The sequence below is a fragment of the Polistes canadensis genome, unplaced genomic scaffold (assembly GCF_001313835.1).
Source record: "Polistes canadensis isolate GaletaPanama2010 unplaced genomic scaffold, ASM131383v1 scaffold_88, whole genome shotgun sequence".
Lineage (NCBI taxonomy): Eukaryota > Metazoa > Arthropoda > Insecta > Hymenoptera > Vespidae > Polistes > Polistes canadensis.
In genome coordinates, this window is record NW_014569635.1 from 432,469 (window position 1) to 453,682 (window position 21,214).

Here is a 21,214-nt window from a genome sequence, read left to right on the forward strand (position 1 = left end):
AAAGAAATCGCTTTAATCACTTTTTTAAAAAGAAAAAAAAAAAAGCAAAGAAAAAAAAGACACAGAAAAAAAAATCCCCCAAAAAAAAAAAAAAATAGAAAAGTGATTTGAATTTCAGAGTTGCATATCAATCAGCATTGAATATGAAGAACGCAAAATCAAGCCATGATCATAAAAGTTCTCAATACGATATTTAGAATTTACGACTGCGTTTATATTAAGATCTATAGTATTTATTTTATAGTGCAAATTTAATAAACACATGGATTCGTAAAATTGTTCACGTATCGAATAGTTTTATACCAAAGAATAAGAGTAAAATCAATTACTCTTTTCAAAAGTAAATCACATTTTTCTTACTTTTTGTTTTTAGATTTGTTTTGATAATAAATCGCATATACATATATATAAATATATATATATATATATGCCACACATTTTTCTTATTTTATGAAACAACAAAAGATAAAGAACGAAAATATATATCGGAAGTATGAAACCATTGTATAAAAATTGATTATCGATTAAAATGATGCGTTGTGGATACTTCCATGCTGTATTTACAGTTATGGTAAAATGCAATGATCTCGATCATGATAATTATTATTATTATTATTATTATGTTTTAATCCGCATATCGGTTGAATTCATTGTGCTCTTGATAATGGCTTGACTCTGACGTGTGGTTTACTTTATGTACATTTAAATGTATTTATGTACAAAGAATATCATCACTCATACTAAACTCATTCACACATCACTTAAATCAAGTTCACTGTTTTTCATTATCACGTCCTCTCAACACACCAGACCAGTACACTCTTATATACAAGTAATTCGTTTGCCCGAATCCTAATATAATGATAATTAAATTTCTCAATTTTTTTTTTTCATTTCTACACACAGCACTTTGATCTAACATCATCATCATTATCATCATCGTTATTAATCATCATATTATATGCACCATTGTTTTCTTCCTTGTGGTTTTTTGTTTTCTTATTTTATACACTGGTAATACACACCCGACAAAAATTATCTTTTCAAAGTTAAGTTATGTTTCACTCTGCGAGTTCAATGCATAGCAACATTATGCCTTATACATTTACGAGACACAATCACTATTTTAACACTTGAAACTTTTCCTGAGGTGCATTCCAAACTTAGTTATGATTCCATATCGAAACTACTTGGACACATTACCCTCTTCCATACTATTATTGTCTTCAGGTCTTATTACATACAAACTGGGGTCTATCACTTTAGGGATAGGTTTTATTTCTGTTCCAAGCTCTTGTTCGATACGATGTAAGTTAAAACGATCCTCATACGTGATTAGATTAATTGCTATACCTAAATGGCCAAACCTTCCTGATCGACCAATGCGATGCAGATACGTTTCTGCCATCTTAGGAAAGTCAAAATTGATTACAACGTTAACAGCTTGTACGTCAATACCCCGAGTGAACAAATCGCTGCTCACCTATAAACAAAACATTTTCATTCAATTTATTTCTAAAAACGTATCTTATAATTTAACATTTGAATAAAAAGGACGTGAATTAATTAACCTATTAGGTTAGAATTTTGACTTACCAGATTCCGACATAATCCTGCTCGAAAATCGTGGAATACACGATTTCTGTGTGCCTGTGCCATTTTCGCGTGTATATAATAACAGCAATATCCAAGATCCGTTATTTTCTTTGCTAGTAATTCTACGCGTTGTGTCGAATTACAGAAGATTATGCTCTGTGTTATTTGCAACTGCAATGTCAAAGTTTAGATTAATATTCAGGATATTTGTTTCTTTTTTCAATTATTAATACGTAATGAAAATATATTGGAAAATGAATATCTTACCTTCGAGAATAGCGTGTTAAGGCAGTGAACTTTTTGTCGTTCCTGTACAAAGGCATAATACTGCGTTACACCTTTTAATGTTAATTCTTCCATTAAATTAATCTCATATGGATCTCGCAAATGTTTTTCCATAAACTGTTTCACAGTTAATGGAAAGGTGGCTGAATATAGCAAAATCTGACGTTCGTGTGGCAATCTAAAAAAAAAGATTAAACGAAATTAATTATTTCTAACTACGTATAGTTATAATTTTATGTTTCATAAACTAATATATTCTGCGAAACGTACTTAGAAATGACATGATCCAACATTCCCTTAAAATCTTGCGACAAAAGCTTATCTGCTTCATCCAAAACTAATATTTTGCAGTGATCCATGTTCGCAACGTTTTTGTCCATAAGATCAAGAATTCTTCCTGGTGTTGCTATTATTACTTGTACTATAAATTTACAAAATTCATTATATAAAATATCTGTTTGTTTATATTTATACAAAAATACTTTACATATATATAAATAGAATTATATAAACCTTTCTGATAAATCCTCATTATATCGTCACGTAAATTGGTACCACCGGTAGTTACCATTACTTTAATATCCATATGTTTTGCAAGTTCAATACATATTTGTGATGTTTGAAGGGCTAACTCTCTGGTAGGTACAATTACTAAAGCTTGAATTACATCTTTTCGAGGGTCGACCTAACATAACAAATTTCATTAAATTACAGTCAAAAATTATCCCATAAAAAGAATTTAATATTAACCACTTTAACTATATATAGCAACATGTGAAACTTGTAATATGTTTACTAGCTTAAACACGAGAAATAGAAAATATAACATCGATATTTTGTCACAAAGTTCCACGTGTTAAATCATAGGCAAAAGAAGTTAAAAAAAAAAAAAAAGAAAAGTATAATTTGTAAAGATTATCAGAAATATGGAATACCTGTTCGAGTACTGGAATCGAATATGCTCCAGTCTTACCAGTACCATTTTTAGCTCGAGCCAAGATGTCTTTACCAGACAAAGCAATGGGGATACTGGCTTCTTGAATTGGAGATGGTTTTTCCCAACCCTTTTCAAAGATACCCATTAGCAACTCTCGTTTCAGGCAAAATTCTTCAAACTCGTTACCACGTGTGTCAGTGACATCCTACAATATACATATTTATTTATTTTTTTATTATTATAAAAGAATAAAAAAAAAAAAAAAAAAAAAAAAAAGTTTATTATAATTAATATGATTTTTTAAAAGAGAAAAATATATGAATATTACACTAACAGCTTACACTAGTCTTTATGCGTTTATCCTTTGGTGGAATTTTTAGTTTGGCTTTCCAACCTACATCGTCCATCTTTTCTAATTCTGTTTTCGCATNACCCATTAGCAACTCTCGTTTCAGGCAAAATTCTTCAAACTCGTTACCACGTGTGTCAGTGACATCCTACAATATACATATTTATTTATTTTTTTTTTATTATAAACAAAAAAAAAAAAAAAAAAAAAAAAAATAGAAAAAGAATATTGAAAGAGAAACAACAAATAACAATCGACAATAATATAAATGAAATCGCTTACACTAGTCTTTATGCGTTTATCCTTTGGTGGAATTTTTAGTTTGGCTTTCCAACCTACATCGTCCATCTTTTCTAATTCTGTTTTCGCATTGAGAGCAGAATTAAGCATGTGGTTTGAATTCATATGTGTTTCGGTCATCATCTTGGAAGCAACGTAATGTATCTACTTCCTAAAATAATAAAGAACAAAATGAAAATAACAAATATAATTATATACGCATAATTAAAATTCTTATAACAACTTATATCGATAAAATATTTAATCTATTAGAGTCGATATAAACTCTTTCTATTATTCGTATATTATATACCATAAGAAGAATATAATAAATCTTTCCGATGTGGGGATTAGAAACTATAACGGAGAGAAACGGAATGTAAAAGAAAGAAAGAAAAAAAAGGTAAACAAAGAAGACCTTTGACTAATATCGACTCCAAACGTATTGAAAGTTCTAATCTATATTTACTTTCATATTGTGTTTTTATATATTCGGATCACATCAACGTATTAAATTATGTACAAGCAAAGTCGTTAGATTCAAATTGAATACAAATACCATATATGTGTATATACATATTGAAATGCTGTAATTAAAATTCTCTTATAACGTTAAAAGTAATCCTAAAAGTATATAATTATATAGATGAAAAATGTATATATTTATATATATAACAAATAATTATTATTGGAGAAAGGAATGGAAAGGAAAGTAAAGAAAAAAAATAAATAAAACATTGGATAAAAAATATCGATTCGAAATCGATCAAAAACATTTAGGAAAGTTTTAAGAATAATAATAAATTCGGTTAACTTAAAAAAAACCTTTCTTTCGAGGTCCGAATTAAACATACACGTACAATATTACCACCACACCAATATACCTAGGTTACTAATTTAACGTACTTTACACAACACATACACACATATATATATATATATATATATATATATACATACATATAAAACTTGATTAAGCCGCCAACTTTAACGAGCGAAATTTTCGAAAGTACCACGTACACAAATCGAAACATGGAGACAAATTTACATCATAACGAACGAATTCAAAAGATAATTTAAGGAGAGTTAAGCTAGATTATGTGATTACTTTAGGAATAAGAGATAAAAAGAAGAAGAAGAAGAAAAAAAAGGCGTACCAATTATTATCGACGAGATAAAGGACGCGTGGGTAACTTTTACTTGGAGAAATCTCTGTAGAGAGACAAAAGACTAGTAAGATAGAGGGGGGGAAAAAAAACGGAAGAAAAAAAGGAAAGGAAGAATACGATACACCTTTCGTTTGGATAGATAGAGATGGATAGATGAAACTGATAATTCGTAAAAACATACGTTAATGTTAATCTTTCTTACGAAATGTTAAGAAAAAAGAACGATAAAAATGAATATTATATAAAGAAAACATCGGTATGTTCTAAATACTTATGGTTAACGTATCTCTTACCTCGAAATGGATGGATATCGATGCTGTGCGCAGCACTCGATTAGGAAACAACACGCCAAAATGGCCGTTCCAATGTCAAGTTTTTATGGTCTCTTAGCAGTACGTTGAAATATAGCCGTGTTAATTTATTTATTTCTTCGAATTGTCCGCGATTCTAATATCAGATAAAGGTACTTTCGCGTTTATAATTAATTTTCCACTAACTATTCGATACTCCTGGCAATTTCTAATTTACAACTAACGCACTGCGTCAAATGCTGACGATTAATACTTGGCTTAAATGTTATACGAGATACACCACGAGGAAAGAAATTTTACTCAGAAACGAAATTCTCAAGGCTTTTCCTATGGTACATATATACTAGACTATCCGGTATAGAGGGCGCTGTATTTTCAACGTCCATCTTAACGGAGTCTTTTCAAGTTTATAATGCTCGATCGATGCTCGACTCTGATTGGTCAATTATTAAGAAAAATAATTATATTTATACGATATCTTGTTAATTAATTAAAGAATTACTTACTCGTTATTCTTTAATTTATTTATTTGCTTTTTCATTTATTAATGAATTAACCTTTTCGATAAAAATATTATACTTTCCCGAGAAGAATTTTTCATCCTTTTCGGTTCAACTGTTTTGATTTATATTCGTCTCTGATTGGTTGATTAATAGCATTAAGAATATATCTATCTCTTAAGACCTCTTATATCTATCTCTTACTTTCTCTTGTTAAAAAATTAATTAATTTAACAAAAAGGCTTGTGCTTCGTTAGAATCTAATTTTATAATTTTTAAAATATCTATTATTTTTCTCACGAGATATAATAAATGAAAACTATTCTTTATTAAATAAAAACAATTCATTTGATTTCTTTTCAAGATTCCTGCGAATGCGCATGCGCATAACATTATACTTAAAAATGTACCGAAAAAAATCTAGCCAACTTTACACGAACAAATTCGATAATTTCGCTAACATTTTTTTTATTTTTCTTTAAACATTCATTCGAATAAAATCTAAAATCAACTTATTATTGAAAGAAAAGAAAAAGAAAATTAAAAAGCAAAACAAAAAGACAAAATTATAACTTGTATTGGTACATAACCTTTTTTATGACGACGAATCGATATTTTAAAAAACGTTAAAAGATATCTCGTTAATTAAATTGTTCTCTTCTCTGAGTTATACGATATTTTCTACAAGCTTCAGGACAATGGCGTTCTAAATATCGTCTTTGTGAAAATGCCTTGAAGCATACTCCGCAGCGCCATTGCCATTGATGATGATTTCTTGTTCTTTGATGAGCTCGTAAATTTGATCTAAAAAGTATACAAAAACAAGAAACCATAAAAAAGAAATAATTAAAAATATTGGAAAAATAATTGAAATATTAATTAATTAAAAATGATTACCGATCGGCAAAAGATTTGTGACAAACTGGACACTCAAAAGGCCGTTCTCCGGTATGAAGTCTCAAATGTCCTTTCAAAACCCACGGCCTGTCGAAACATTTCTGACAATATGGACAATAATGCATCGTTTTATTTTTCTTCCAATTTGAATTGTTTTCGATATCAGGTAGCATTTTATAATCCTTTGTTAATTTTTTGGTCGTAGTTGTAGTAGTAGTAGTAGAAGTAGTACTAGTACTAGTAGTAGGAGTACCGGTATTAGTTAGATATAAAGTTTGCGCTACCGTTTGAATTTCCCGCTGTTTTAAATTTTCGTTAAATTTAACATCTTCACAAATGATCTTTTCGTCGTTCGTCCGTTGGTACGCCGTAAAATTTGATTCACCAATGTCCGATGGCACAGTTTGAATCTCTGTTTGATTCAACGAAGTACCTGATACAAAAATATACAAAAAAAAATTTATTATTTAATATGAAAATAAAGATTTAACAAAATGTAACCTTCGTTGGAGTTAATATCGTAGAAATTGTAGCCAACTGATAACGTTTCATTTTTGAGAAATAAATTTTCATGTGAATTGGAGTCATCCAAAGGTTTCAATTTCCATAATGAATCATTATTCTTTTTAAATGTATATCGTGTTACTATGGGAAGTCCGGAACACATCCAAACATTGTTGGTAAAATTGTTATTAACATCTTGAGTTCGTTTTTGTCGTTTTAAATCCACAGATGGTGGAATCCATTTTAAATCTACATCCTCTGAGAAAAATCATTTCATTAACAAATCGTTATTATTAATTAATACAAAACTATGTAGTAAATATTGAACACAAGTACACACAAATATTCATTAATTTATATCATTATGGACGTCGAACCTAAAAACACAGTGTACAAATATATAATTGGCAAAAACCAAAGAAATATAGAAAAGAAAAAGAAAAAAAAATATATGAAAAATACCCTCGCAAGGATCCTGCGTCTTCTGATATCTTGCCATGGACCTTAACAAACATTTTGGCATATTATTCTGTAATTATTACACTTGTTGACAAAGTACGAGTAACATGAATGATAAACGTTTACCTTAACGAGAGTTACATACACAATATGGCCAGTACAATTTCGTCATTTTAACGTAGTCTTTTGTTTTATTCTTTCTTTCTTTCTTTTTTCTAAGTCAGTAGCGTAATAAGAAATAAGTCTTACGAAATAACTTATACATTTTTGTTTTATTTTTTCTTCTTTTCTTTTAATTAAATTCGATATGACGGACGGTTTCACATTATTGTTACCCCCCTCCCACCCTTCCCTCTATAAATGCGCATCATATGATTAGATATTTCCTATATGCGTAAAAAATGTAGAATATTTATTAAATATTATTAATCATTTTTCTTCTACATATATATTTTTTATATATAAGATTTTATTTGAATGTAAAATATTTTCAAAGAAATACATGTGTATGTGTGTGTGTATGTATGTATGTATTTAGAGTACTCGAATATTTTGTATTTAATTTCAAACGTAGATCAACTCTCTTGGATTTCTATTTACAAATGGATTCTCTTATAGATAAATTGAATATCCAAGAAATTCTATATAATTATATATTTGCAGATACATCATCAATGTCGACCTTTAATAACCTTTGATAACGGTTATTCGACACAAAGACAGGATGGATATAATTTAAATTGATGAGACCATCACAGTACCGGCCGGACGTGCTTACAGATTGTACGCTTCTATCGTTTTGAATTCTACTCATTGATTCCAATTATATATCTTCTTTTTATATATACATATATATATTCTGATTTATATTAATGTGAGTACTCAACCTGTTTCATTTTTGTTGTATCGATTATTCTGAATGATGTTTTTATTATTTTCTAAGTTTCACTGTTAATGTTTTGTTATTTCTTTTTTTTTTTTTTTTTTTTTTTTTTTCATTTTATATGGTATATAAGACAATCATATGTATATATATATATGCAATTTGTATAGGTAATTATTTGTAACTAATAATTATTTTTTATCATCAATGTATATATACAAGGTGTACAAAGAAGTTAAGACTAAACTTATACTACGTATTACTGAGGTCAAACAGATGAAAAAAGTTCATATAAACTTATTATGCCTGAAACTATTTGATTGAAAAGATATTTATGATTTATTATGGCAGTTATATATATATATAAGAAATATTCGAATATCCCTCTCTCTGCAAAAATGAAGGCTTCCGTTCGTCGAATTAGTGTCTGTCGTACTCTTTCAAGTATTTCAATTGTATTGGAAATAATATTAAATGCATTTTGAATATATTCTCAAAGTTCATCTTTTATTTTTATCTTATTTTTATGAACCAACTTTTTGACGTGACTTATAAATAAATAAAATGTTTAAAGTATTAAATTAGGTGACCTGTGGGTCCTACTGAATCATTAATAAAAATTATAATACGTATACGATTCTATAAAAAGAAATTTAACACGAATTTTGTACGTGAATCTATGAATATTTATATCTGTCCAATAAAACATTTTCGGATATAAATTTATATGAACTTTGATCTCAGTAATACATGATATAAGTTTGATCTCAACCTTTTTGAGAACCTAGTATATATATATATATATATTTTTTTTTTTAATATAATAATTTCTCATAGCATATAGAATATTTCATAAGAATATTTCCACGTAACCTTCAAATATATATTTACGTATATACACTCTTTCTTTCTCTATAATATCTATATTTATCTCATAACAATAGTATTGTTTCCATTTTTCTAACTACAACGTTCGAAGGTCATTGTTTATTAGGATTCTCATCAAATCCAAGCTACATTTCTTTTTTCTTCTCTCAAATATTTTATTTCATTATTATATGTAATCGTATTGCGTGTAATATATTTAAATAATATCTTCATATACATGTAATATCGAACTATCTTATGGTCTTTTTATTTCCTTTTTACAGATAATGTTACATCTTTTTCTTTTAATACTATGTTGCATTTCCATTTTACAAGTAATTTCAAAAGGTGAGATTTGAACAAAAAAATATTAAAAAGAAAACAAACGCAATTGTTATAATACATAATTACGAATAATTATAATTTAATACAATATTTGATTATAATGGAAATTTAATTGAATATTGAATTTAGAATTTCAATGCGTGAAGCCACAATGGTTCAAATGCGATAGCGGAGAATGTATATCGTATTCATACGAATGTGACGGTTCATACGATTGCAGTGATCATTCCGACGAAAAGAATTGTACAAATTTCAAAGTAATTATTTCAATATTATTATTATTATTATTATTACATTTATTCTTATGCATTTATTGTAAGAAACTATTATAATGTTGTTTATTTATTTCCACGTGTGTTACCGCGCAGTTTCAACTAGCGCCGGTAAATTGTACCGAGAACGAGTACACCTGTAAAGACAACACCTGTATACCAATCGAGAAATTTTGCGACATGTGGCTCGATTGCAGCGACGACAGCGACGAATACATTGATTGCTATAAAGAAGTGGGCGAATAATTATGATTACGATAATAATTATAATTTAAAACTTAAAAAACAATTTTTACATCTTAATTTTTTTTTTTTTTTTACTATAACCATGTAATTGTATTACTTTTTCTTTCTCTTCCTTTGTTTTTATTTTAAATTACTACTCAGAAACAATGTAAGCATTTTCTATGCAAAGACGGCTATTGTATAAGAAACGAATGGGTTTGCGACGGGATGAAAGATTGTCCGGACGGTAGCGATGAGATTAATTGTGGTCAGTACTCTTTGTTTTATATATATATATATATATATTTATTTATTTATTTTTAGTTGATACGTATTTGCATACGTTACCTTTAAATTATATAATTCTGTTAATTCGTGAAATAATATGATAATCAATGAAATAACTAAGACATTAATTAATTGTTTTGTAAAATAATTAATAATATATAAATTAATGAGAAGCGAGTATAGTTAAAGTATAAAATTGAAATTTCATCCTATACGTTTCATATTGTTAAAGTATATAATTTTGTATTATTTAATATTTTTTTTTAATTAGTTGGTATAAGTTATTTCATGAATTAACGAATTTCACGTTTTAACACTGTGTAAACAAAATGTATTTACTTATTTATTTAATTTTGTATTTTTCTAGGCGATGTTAATATACTACCGGCCAACTGCACCAACGAGATAGATCATTTTCTTTGTAAAAATCAACGATGCATTTCATTGAGTTTAACGTGCAATGAAAAAGATGATTGCGGTGATAATTCAGATGAAGATACCAATTCGTGCCCATCATGTGAGTCTAATAATAACAAAAGGATAACAAAAAATGAGCTTATCCGTAAATTTAAAATTAAGCTTATTTTATTTTAATTATATGTTATTGTTTTTATCATTATTTCTATCTGTGTTTGACTAAATAATTAATATTTGTATTTTGGGAACATATACAAATTTTCTAGAAGATTTATTTAAAAGATACACATTTTTTTTTCTCTCAATTTTTAATATTTCAGTTAAAAATTGTTTCTTTTTTTAATAAATTATTCAAGTTATCGAACGATCCTTCTTTTTTTTTCCTTTTCTTTCTTAACGAACAATATTCGTTTATTTATTTAATTAATTAGTTATATTGAAAAATTGTTTATTATTTGTAGATATAGACTTTTGTTTGAAAACTCATGAATGTGAACAAAATTGTAGAGCAACGCCACTTGGTCCTTTTTGTTCTTGTTGGACAGGTTACAAATTAATAAATGATACTATCTGTGAAGGTAAATTTATTAATAATAATAATAATAATAATAATACACTCTTTCATTATACGATGAAAGAAAATTAATGAATTCATCGATTTTAGATATAAACGAATGTGAAATATTTGGAAGTTGTTCTCAATATTGTATGAATAATGCCGGTTCTTACACTTGTTCCTGCGATCCGGGTTACGATTTGCAAGGAGATAAAAAAAGTTGCAAAGCCAAAGGTAGGTTGTGAATGTTTGTTTTAATAAAAATAAATTTACGTTATGAGACAAATGCTATCGCACCAATTGCAATTTTTGACCAAATCAATTTTTTGCAAAAGCTTGTGCTACTCTAACGGTTCAATTTCAATAGAATTTTATTTTATTTTATTTTATGTATACAGGATGGGGTAAAAAAAATGATTGTTATTGAATGCATCGGGATTAATAAAATTATACTGTTCTTTCTCAGCATTTAATTTCTCAACTGGCGTATGTTCACGATAGTGCAAACAACTTGTCGTTACACATAATCCACATGGCAACCTGAAATTATTTTCATTTAATTAGAATGTTTCTATCTTTTTTTTGTAGATTTCGAAGCATTAATGGTCTTGGCCTCGAAAACGGAAATTCGTGGATATTATTTAGACTCAAAAATATATTATCCGATACATACAAATTTGAAACATGCTATTGGAGTAGCTGTTGACGCTGAGTATATTTATTGGACTGACATTTATCATGGTGAAGAAGCTATATTTAGAAGCGATCAGCTTGGATTTAATAAAACGGTAATCGTTACCGCAGGTAATTCAACAAAATACGTTTTAACAATAAAATATAATAAGTAAACTTACAAATCAAATATTTACAATATTCAATATAAGTATAGTTGTAAAATTATACCTATTTATATTATCGATTTGATTAAAATCTAGGCGTGAAAACACCAGAAGATATAGCAACCGATTGGATAACTGGAAATATATACTTCACTGACAGCTCATATCAACACATTGGAGTATGCAATGAAGATGGAACATATTGTACAGTACTAATACACAAACATATTGATAAACCAAGATCCATAATTGTTTCACCTAAATTAGGGTAATATTTTTATTTTAAATTTCAATTTACATATTTTGCTTTGTGTGTGTGTGTGTGATTTGAAATTAAACAAAGCTTTTTAATAATTTTTTTTTTATATTTATTATAAAAAATTTGTGTGTGTCAATATTATAATTTTTAGTTTGATGTATTGGTCCAATTGGGGTTTGAATCCACACATAGCAATGGCATCGATGGATGGACACAATCATGTTAAATTTGTCAAAGATGATATTGATTGGCCAAGTGGTTTAGCAATCGATGATCCAAATGGTAGATTATATTGGGTCGATGCAAAACTACATAAAATTGAATCGATACGTTTGGATGGTAGAGATAGGAGAGTTAGTATTTTATTTAATTCAATCAATTGCACAAATGATACAATTAACACGTTAACTGTTAAGTATTTTCATTTAACCCATAAGCAAAAACTCTAAGCTTTGTTTAACATGTTGAATGAATCTATATTAATTATTACATTTATTTATTCATAGTAAATCTATTTTATAATATATTTCTATTTGATATTTCAGACAATATTGGCTGACATGATTGAAAATCCATTTTCTATAGCGATACATGACAATATGTTATATTGGAGTGACAGATCTTTAAAGAGCATAATGTCTTGTAATAAATTCACCGGAAAAAATCGGGAAACTCTAATTCGTTCGGATAGTATTACCTATGGGATTCACATTTATCATTCCGTTCTCAAACCAAAAGTATATCAATCCTATTTCTTTATAATATTTCTTTACTTCTTAGTTCTTATTTTATGGAAAAAAAAAAGTATAACTTTATATATTTATAGTTTTGTTAAATGTAATGCAAAATTTTGTTCTAATTCAGATTTTAAATCCATGTAAAGATAATCCTTGCTCGCAAATTTGTTTATTAAATTCAAACAGTAATTATACTTGTGCTTGTTCATTGGATTCACAACTTGCTGCTGATAATCATGCTTGTAGAGGTACACTATTAAAAACGATTGATTTTTTTCCTTTTGAATTAATATTTATACTTTTTTTTTTTTTTTTTATTATTGATTTTCAGTAATTAACAAGAAAGAACATCTCGTCTTAGCAAGCGAAGATACGTTTATAGATTACTATCATGAACTACTGGGTAAACCAAAAATGAGCATAACCAAAACGATAAAATATGTAACTGCTTTGGCATATGATCGTATAAAAGGTAAATTATTATAAGAGTTATGTTTATCAAGACACATAATAAAATTGGCATTTGGTTATTTTTTAATTTAGGTGATATTCTTATCTATGATCAATTAACGGAAACCATTTATCGTTACAACATGAGTAATGATGTATTTGAAAGTATAATTACTGTAAGAAACGAAATATTTGGTGGCATGGATTTTGACTTTGTTGGTAACAATTTATACTGGTCTGATATGGAACAGAAAACTATCGAAGTTCATAGTTTTGGAACAAAAGGGAAAACTGTCTTTTATTATCAAAATGAACCACAAGATATCTCCTTGGATTCTGAAGAAGGGTATTACATCTTTTACTATCTTTTTTTTTTAAATATAATTTATTAAAAAACTAAATGATATTAATACTTTCTCTACGATAAACGTAAACATTTAAAAATCTTTAGTTGAATACGGGAAACGTAGTTCTTCGTTATTTCAAAATTGACGTTTTTTAATTGATTCATTAGATAGAGTGTCCCATAACTGATAGTACAAACGAGCAGAAGGTAATTTTACACGAAGAACCGAGTCAAAAATGTAGAGCACAATTTATTCATAGGAGACTTTGTTTTCGAGAAAAATAAGAATGTAACTAATAATATTAATTCGTATACATACAAAAACGATCTACTGCAAAGATTGTTAAGAGACATCATTTACAAAAAATACAAATTTCAAGAGTTTCAAGAATGAATATAAATTTTATGTACCCCCCTTAATCATTTTATTAAAAATAATATTTTTTTTTATGCAAAACTTTGAACAACAAATGTCTATGAGTATCATATTGAAATGTAATATTCTATTTATTCACATATTTAAAATAGCAGAATTTTGTGGTACTCAATTACAGACTTTTATGAAAATTATATGCCGTATTCAGCTAAACATTTTATCCAACTATCGCCCATCGTGAAAGTCTTAACAAATTAAGATAAATTATTGTATAAATTGAAATTTTTCAAATTCAAATTGTGCAAATTTAAAAGAGAAGAATGTATATTTCAGAACTATATATGTAGTGTTTCATTTTAATAATACATACCGTATACTTCAATTACAAATGAATGGATTGGGTCCGCACATAACTTTGGTGGATCAAGAATTAATTGGTAACAAAATTTCTTTGTGTTACGATAATACAACTAACAGATTGTTTTGGGCTGATCAGGGTACTGGTAATATTGAGAGTATTTCCAAACGAGGTAAACGACAACAAAATTAATAATAATAATAATAATAATGATATATTCAATTAGAGGAAAAATGAATTTGAATTGTTTTCATTTTGTAGGAAAACATAGGATTATTTACCGAACTGGTTTATCGGAACCAATGAGCCTTGCGATACTTGGGAAGAATATTTTTTGGACCGAACGATTATCTAACCATTTATTTTGGAGTCACAAAACGAAAGGTTTACAATTTTTGAAGAAGATACCTTTGGGTTAGTATCGTGTAGAAAATTTATGATGATTCTTGAAACTAAGAGATAGCTTACTGTTCTCTCTGTATCAAATGAAAATAGAACAAAATGATAGAGGAAAAAAATCATATGGCATAATACATCCTAACTTCTTATGACCTTATTTTTTATCTGAATGTATTTATGCACCTGCCAGTTGCAATTGCATTAATTTATATCATTACTACATAGGACTGAGACTCCACATTCTATGAGAATAAGATGTTTGTCCACAAAATTGTTATTATCACGTTCTTCATATTTCGTTTCCCACATATAAGGCATGTCTTGTAAAGTAGCTATATAAAATATCAAATATCTCATAAAGTATTTAACATTTCGATGACATTGGATTAATATTTTTATACACGCACGATAAACAAAGGTATTTATTGATTTAAAAAACAAAAAATTGGGATTACATTAAAAAATAAAATGCAATTACGCTTGGTAGGTGCATCGTTGCATCTATATAAAAAATAAGATCATAAGAAATTCGAACGTGTATTATGCCGTATGATTTTTTCTTCTATCATTTTTTTATATTTTTACTTAATAAAGAGTAGCAGTCTGTTTTAAGAATCACATCCTGTATAGAATAATCAATATATTTTAAATGATCAAAAAATGTATTTTATTTAGAATTACCCACTAGACATCAAACGATACATATAATAGCTAAACATGCAGCTTATTATAGCAATAACAAACAAGGTTGTCATAACGAAAATGGAGGTTGTTCTCACGTTTGTCTACCAACAAATTCTAATTCTTTCGTAAGTACATTTATTTTAATCATTTTGATGATAATTCCTTGATATTGTTTTATAAAATATATAATTTATGTGTTGTATTTATTTAAACAATTTACCACAAATTCTTATTCCTAATAATTAATTCGATATATCTTTTAACATTTTTATATTAATTGAATAATGTTTTCTGTTTTTACCAGATATGCGCGTGTCCACCAGGAATGACGTTAAATAATAATGAAAAGACGTGTCATGAAGTCATTAATTCGTCTTGCACATTTGATGAATTCAGATGTTCAGAACACAATATCTGCATAAAAGCAATACAAGTGTAAGAAAAAAAAAAAAAAAAATATCATAAAGAAGTTTACAAACATTTTGAAAATATTTGTCATAATTAAATATTTGAATGAACATTTTTCTGATAATTTCAGATGTGACGGAAAAGTAGATTGTCCTACTGGCGAAGATGAATCGAGGAATTGCTTTCCTACCAATTTATGTAATAAAAATCAATTTGTTTGTAGAAATGGAGAGTGCGTAAGCCTTACAAGTCATTGTAATTCGCGCTACGATTGCAAGGATCGTTCGGATGAAGAAAATTGTACTATAGTTACATGTGGACCAGGTAAAGCAAACATTTCGGAACATCATAAACAAAGAAACAAATTAAATTGAATAAATTGAAATTTATACTTAAATATATTATTATTATATTATCTAATTATATATATATGAAATATTTTCAGATCTTTTCCAGTGTCATGAGGGTTCGTGCATATCAAAAAATCAAGTCTGCAATGGAAATTTTGATTGTCCTGATTATTCCGACGAATTAAATTGCGGTTCGTATGTTTGTTCTAAGACAGAATTTAAATGCACAAGGGGTCCATGTATTCCCTTTGGTTGGGTTTGCGATGGTGAAGTAAGTTATCGACAAAAAATTTTATTTTAAAATTATTCCTTATGAAAAAAAATAATATAATAATATATAAATATTTTAGTATGATTGCGAGGATGAGTCAGACGAAGAAAATTGTTTAGGTAATTGCAAGGAAGATTTATTTCAATGTTTAAATCAAAATTGCATAGACCAATCATTGGTTTGCAACAAAATCAATGATTGTGGTGATTTCTCTGACGAGTCTGAAAATTGTTTCTATGACTTCGAAGATCATACGTTTACAAATGATGATTACACGGATTATGATTACGAAGATATTGATGTATATGGAAGTTATCAAAAATATCAAAAACCTAAAACCTGCACTAAAACTGAGTTCAAATGCCATAAAACTGAGAAATGTATTCCTAGAAGTAAAATGTAATCTAAAACAATTTAATATTCTATAAATATTCTGCTTTTTAATGAAATCTTCTCTGAATAAATAAATTAATTAGATAGTTTTATATATTAATATAATAATTTATTGTTTATAATTTATTATAGATGTGACGGTAAACGAGATTGTCTATATAACGACGATGAAAAAAATTGCCCAAATTGTCAAGCTAATGAATACGCTTGTGAAAATAACAATTGTATAGCGCAAGAGTGGGTATGCGATCAAGTTAATGATTGTGGTGATAACTCGGATGAAAAGTATTGTGACGGAAAAAGTTTAACAATAATTAATAAAGACTTAGAGAAGAATTGTAAAGAGTATCTTTGCAATGATGGCAAATGTATTCCCTTTTACAAGGTCTGCGATAACCATAATGATTGTTCGGATGGCAGCGACGAGTTGAAGCAATGCAGTAAGCTAAATTTTCTCTTTTAACTCTTTAAGCTTTAAATATCTTCCGATGAAGCTGTTCATATTTAACATGTAAAGAGTTGATGAGTTAGAACTCACGTTAATTAGACATTTTTTATTTCTCTTGATAATTAATTGATAAAATATTGAACCGTTTTCTTTTATCACCCTGTATATTGATAAAATATATTTCAATTGTTTAATTATTTAATAAAAAAATGAAAACATCCTATCTTAAATCAACTATAATTAATAGTTCATTTATGTATAATAAGATCTAAAAGGAATACATCCTAAATATATATTTGTATTTTCAGTGCGAGCGTGTACGTTAAATGATCCCTGTCAACAAAAGTGTAATAAGACACCGTTAGGTCCTGTTTGTACTTGCAATCCTGGATATAAATTAGCTTCCGATGGAGTGAGTTGCGACGACATAAACGAATGCGAGCTAAATGTATGTTCTCAAATTTGTCATAATACTCTCGGTGGATTCAGATGTTCTTGCGAAAGTGGATATGTCTTACAGAAGAACAAACTTTCTTGCAAAGCTTCTTCTGGTAAATGCAAAATAGAACAACTAAAAATTCTTTTTTTTAATATATTTTTATCAAATATAGCATTAAGTTAGGGTTACTATATGTCCTTTTTTTTTAGACCTTAAATTTTCATTCAGCCAATTTTTTTAAATATGCAGAAATTTTTGTATTTTTACTTTTCATACTCTCTCTTTTGTCAAATTATTATTATTATATTAAAATATAACAGAAAAAAATAACTCAAAATACGTTAATTAGTCGATAAGACTTATTTATTACTTATCAGATAAGTATTTAAAATTTCTGAAAGTAAGAATATTAAACCTTTATATTTTTATTATTAATTTTTTATTTTTATTTTTATTTTGAACAAAAGAATTCATTAAAATGTATTTATTTTTATCCGAAAAAAATAAGATTTATATCGTTTCGTATTAGAATGTTTAGTTACAACCCAATAATTTGTGTCTGTATTTTGACAAAAGGAAAATATGGTAACCCTTATATAGTACTGAGTAAATGAAACGAATCATATTAATTCTAGCCTCGCAAATGCAAATAATAATAGTTGCTGGATACGATGTAAGCAAAACTACGTTTAATTTGAACGACCACGAGGTACTTCATCATGATCCACATTTTGAAATTTATGGTCTCGACTTTAATGCCAGAGAAAATGCTGTTTATTTCAGCAATGGTATAAGAATGAATAATTTGTATTTATTATTATAATAGAAAATAATGATAGTATAATTGTAACTATATATATAAAAATGATCTATAATCTTTAGTTATACTTGGAATTATAACAAAAATCAATATCAAGACGAAAGAAAAAATGATAATTAAAGATATTGGAAAACCTGGAGTAATAGCAAACGATTGGATAACAAATAATATCTACTTTTTCAATGACATCTATCCATACAATATTAAGGTAAATAAACACTATTGAAAATTGTCATTAGAAATAAATAATTGTTAATAATATTTCTGTTCAGGCATGCAATTTGGAAGAAGAAAAATGTGCAGAGGTTCTAACGATCAATGGAAATAGTACAGTGGAATCGATCAAAGTTGATCCCACCAAAGGGTAATCGGAATAACTTAATAATAATAATAATATATATATAATAATAATTAATAAAATAATAAAAATATATAATTGTTTATAATTAATTGATGAATTTCGTTGTATGATCAATCAGGTTGTTATTCTGGAGTCAAACCGAATGGTTGCTTCAAATTGAACCAAAAAGTAAAATATATAGATCAAGTATGAATGGTACAAACGTTGAAGCGATAGTTACTGAAAATCTTGGGACTATACAAAAACTAACAATAGATCATAGAAGGTCACGATTATATTGGTGCGACACGCAATTTAATATTATAGAATCAGTCAAATTCGATGGTTCTGATCGGCATATATTTTTAAAAACAGAGGTATAATCCAATTTTGATTCATTTTTTATTCGCGATTACATAAATGATTGATTATCAAAAATAATTACAGGTAGAACCTCTGGATGTTCACGTGCACGATGATTATCTTTATTGGTTACATTCCAATACAGGTAATATAAAAAAATGTAAATTGAAAAACAAGACCATTTGTACGACCATTCTTGCTTCTCGAATAGTTGCCAAACATTTTATTATTTTTCATGAGAACAGCCAACCATTAGGTAAAGATTAAGATAATCCAAGTTTTGATTTTTTAATGTTGAAATATAAGTGTCAACCTACATTGTTTTTGAACTTGTACCTACTCTGGTTACATGCTTAACTTTGTTTTATTACATTCATTGTTCGTTATGTAAAATCGTTATTTTTTCTTTTGTTAGAATAAATCTATAAACAAAATATACATCTGTCAAAGTATTAATTATATCCACCAAAAACTTTATCAGTTAATTTAATCATTTATTTGTTTATTTTAAGTACCGAACAAATGTCAAGATCATAGATGTGCTTACATGTGTCTTTTGAATGAATACAATTCCACTTGTTTTTGTCAATATGGTCAAACAATGAGCAATGATCTGTTGTGCAAGGAAAATTCCAAAATATATAGCTTGTCGAAAACGTTGGATAAACAAAATATAACTAATAATCAAAATAAAGGAATGATAGTTGGCCTAACCATTTCTTTGGTCACAGCGATTACCATTTTATCTATTTATTATTATTATCAACAATCAAGAATAAGTCGTGGGAGGAAGAATGAAATGAGGTTTGTTCCAGTTTAATAAGATTATAATCAATTAATTTATAAGATCATCAGTAAAATATGAAGATATTATTAATATTATAATGATTAAACTGTTTTTTTACGTTACAGTATTCATTTTCAAAATCCTATCTACAATGAAAAAAATGAAATTCAGAAATCATTTAACTATATGGAACCTTTACCACCTGGGGAACACGAATATATGAATCCAATAATTAATATGTCAAATAAGGTAACTAATTGTATATTATTTTTATATTTAAAAAAAGAAAATTCATATGGAATTTCTTATCGCTTGTTTATTATTTCAGTTAGATATTAAAAAAATGAAGACAAATAAAATAATCGAAATTGAAGACAATTCAGAAAGTGAAACGGAAAATATGCAATACTCACAAAATACCAAACTCTTACGTTAAAGTAAGAATATAAATAACGAACAGAGTATTAATTGAAAAAGATTTAAATTAATTATTGTTATTATATAAAACATAGTCACAATGGGTTGACTTATGTAATGTTACAATGTTAATATTTATCTGTTGTGTAAATTTTTCACAGTACTGTTTTTATTATATTATTTAAAAAATAATTGTTCATAAATAAAAAGAGAAATATTTTTATAACAATCGATTCTTTTCCAAAAAGAATTCTTAGTGCATTATGTGGTAGACTTCTGTATAATGCAAATTCCCTTAACACATTGAAAATATTACAACTACTTTTTTCCTATAAAGCGCTATAAAATCAAATGCTGGAATTTCCGGTATAAGTTATTTAAAATTGTCATGTTAGAAAATAAATAGTTTGTAAGAAAATAAACAATTTTTAAGAACGACCATACTATTTTTTGTATCAATGAGTTTGGTGCATTTAATAATCAACGCTAGCTGATATAAATTATTTTTAAATAAAAAATAATCTTCTGAAACACGCGGAAAAAACAATGACGAAATTGTAAATAAAAAAAAAAAATGAAAAGAAATGTATG

The 21,214-nt window shown here is 27.3% G+C and overlaps 3 protein-coding genes across 5 annotated transcripts; 1 reads left to right on the forward strand and 2 right to left on the reverse strand.

The window, feature by feature from the left end:
- Positions 1 to 615: 615 nt before the first annotated feature.
- Positions 616 to 5,234, reverse strand: LOC106786936 (putative ATP-dependent RNA helicase me31b). Of its 2 annotated transcripts, XM_014748840.1 has the most exons (9): positions 4,909 to 5,233; positions 3,516 to 3,618; positions 3,160 to 3,225; positions 2,817 to 3,023; positions 2,395 to 2,566; positions 2,152 to 2,302; positions 1,864 to 2,059; positions 1,597 to 1,767; positions 616 to 1,483 (listed from the first exon to the last, which is right to left on the reverse strand). In XM_014748840.1, exons 2-9 carry the CDS (start codon positions 3,588 to 3,590, stop codon positions 1,187 to 1,189), a joined length of 1,335 nt encoding a protein of 444 aa, XP_014604326.1. In that variant the 5' UTR covers positions 3,591 to 3,618; positions 4,909 to 5,233; the 3' UTR covers positions 616 to 1,186. The 2 variants fall into 2 exon arrangements, with proteins under 2 accessions (XP_014604326.1, XP_014604327.1); XM_014748841.1 differs by lacking the exon at positions 3,160 to 3,225 and having other exon boundaries at positions 3,450 to 3,618; positions 4,909 to 5,234.
- Positions 5,235 to 5,943: 709 nt separating this feature from the next.
- Positions 5,944 to 7,499, reverse strand: LOC106786921 (zinc finger and SCAN domain-containing protein 2-like). Of its 2 annotated transcripts, none has more exons than XM_014748823.1 (5): positions 7,413 to 7,499; positions 7,290 to 7,330; positions 6,825 to 7,085; positions 6,324 to 6,756; positions 5,944 to 6,230 (listed from the first exon to the last, which is right to left on the reverse strand). In XM_014748823.1, the coding sequence occupies exons 2-5, from the start codon at positions 7,324 to 7,326 to the stop codon at positions 6,068 to 6,070; spliced, it is 894 nt and encodes a 297-aa protein (XP_014604309.1). In that variant the 5' UTR covers positions 7,327 to 7,330; positions 7,413 to 7,499; the 3' UTR covers positions 5,944 to 6,067. The 2 variants fall into 2 exon arrangements, with proteins under 2 accessions (XP_014604309.1, XP_014604308.1); XM_014748822.1 differs by having other exon boundaries at positions 7,290 to 7,356; positions 7,413 to 7,490.
- Positions 6,919 to 20,845, forward strand: LOC106786920 (vitellogenin receptor). Its single transcript, XM_014748821.1, has 33 exons — positions 6,919 to 7,003; positions 7,950 to 8,160; positions 9,321 to 9,384; positions 9,511 to 9,638; positions 9,750 to 9,887; positions 10,041 to 10,146; positions 10,534 to 10,683; positions 11,045 to 11,161; positions 11,248 to 11,373; positions 11,728 to 11,943; positions 12,075 to 12,246; positions 12,389 to 12,590; positions 12,783 to 12,974; positions 13,102 to 13,222; positions 13,306 to 13,446; positions 13,518 to 13,770; positions 14,480 to 14,676; positions 14,766 to 14,918; positions 15,579 to 15,712; positions 15,892 to 16,022; positions 16,126 to 16,319; positions 16,441 to 16,616; positions 16,696 to 17,015; positions 17,142 to 17,449; positions 17,766 to 18,008; positions 18,532 to 18,684; positions 18,779 to 18,924; positions 18,989 to 19,080; positions 19,196 to 19,433; positions 19,504 to 19,675; positions 19,932 to 20,223; positions 20,332 to 20,455; positions 20,535 to 20,845. Exons 3-33 carry the CDS (start codon positions 9,324 to 9,326, stop codon positions 20,640 to 20,642), a joined length of 5,304 nt encoding a protein of 1,767 aa, XP_014604307.1. The 5' UTR covers positions 6,919 to 7,003; positions 7,950 to 8,160; positions 9,321 to 9,323; the 3' UTR covers positions 20,643 to 20,845.
- The last annotated feature ends 369 nt before the right edge of the window (positions 20,846 to 21,214 follow it).

What these genes read in the sequence shown, in the direction of transcription:
- LOC106786936 (XM_014748841.1), bottom strand. Translation starts at nt 3,590, where the DNA reads ATGATGACCGAAACACATATGAATTCAAACCACATGCTTAATTCTGCT. An exon ending in AATGAGGATTTATCAGAAAG is followed by an intron (nt 2,303 to 2,394) that starts GTTTATATAATT and finishes GTAAATTTATAG; the next exon opens with TACAAGTAATAATAGCAACA. An exon ending in TTGGATCATGTCATTTCTAA is followed by an intron (nt 2,060 to 2,151) that starts GTACGTTTCGCA and finishes CTTTTTTTTTAG; the next exon opens with ATTGCCACACGAACGTCAGA.
- LOC106786921 (XM_014748822.1), bottom strand. Translation starts at nt 7,350, where the DNA reads ATGCCAAAATGTTTGTTAAGGTCCATGGCAAGATATCAGAAGACGCAG. An exon ending in GACGCAGGATCCTTGCGAGG is followed by an intron (nt 7,086 to 7,289) that starts GTATTTTTCATA and finishes GATTTTTCTCAG; the next exon opens with AGGATGTAGATTTAAAATGG. An exon ending in CACAAATCTTTTGCCGATCG is followed by an intron (nt 6,231 to 6,323) that starts GTAATCATTTTT and finishes TATACTTTTTAG; the next exon opens with ATCAAATTTACGAGCTCATC.
- LOC106786920 (XM_014748821.1), top strand. Translation starts at nt 9,324, where the DNA reads ATGTTACATCTTTTTCTTTTAATACTATGTTGCATTTCCATTTTACAA. An exon ending in AGAATTGTACAAATTTCAAA is followed by an intron (nt 9,639 to 9,749) that starts GTAATTATTTCA and finishes GTTACCGCGCAG; the next exon opens with TTTCAACTAGCGCCGGTAAA. An exon ending in TAGCGATGAGATTAATTGTG is followed by an intron (nt 10,147 to 10,533) that starts GTCAGTACTCTT and finishes GTATTTTTCTAG; the next exon opens with GCGATGTTAATATACTACCG.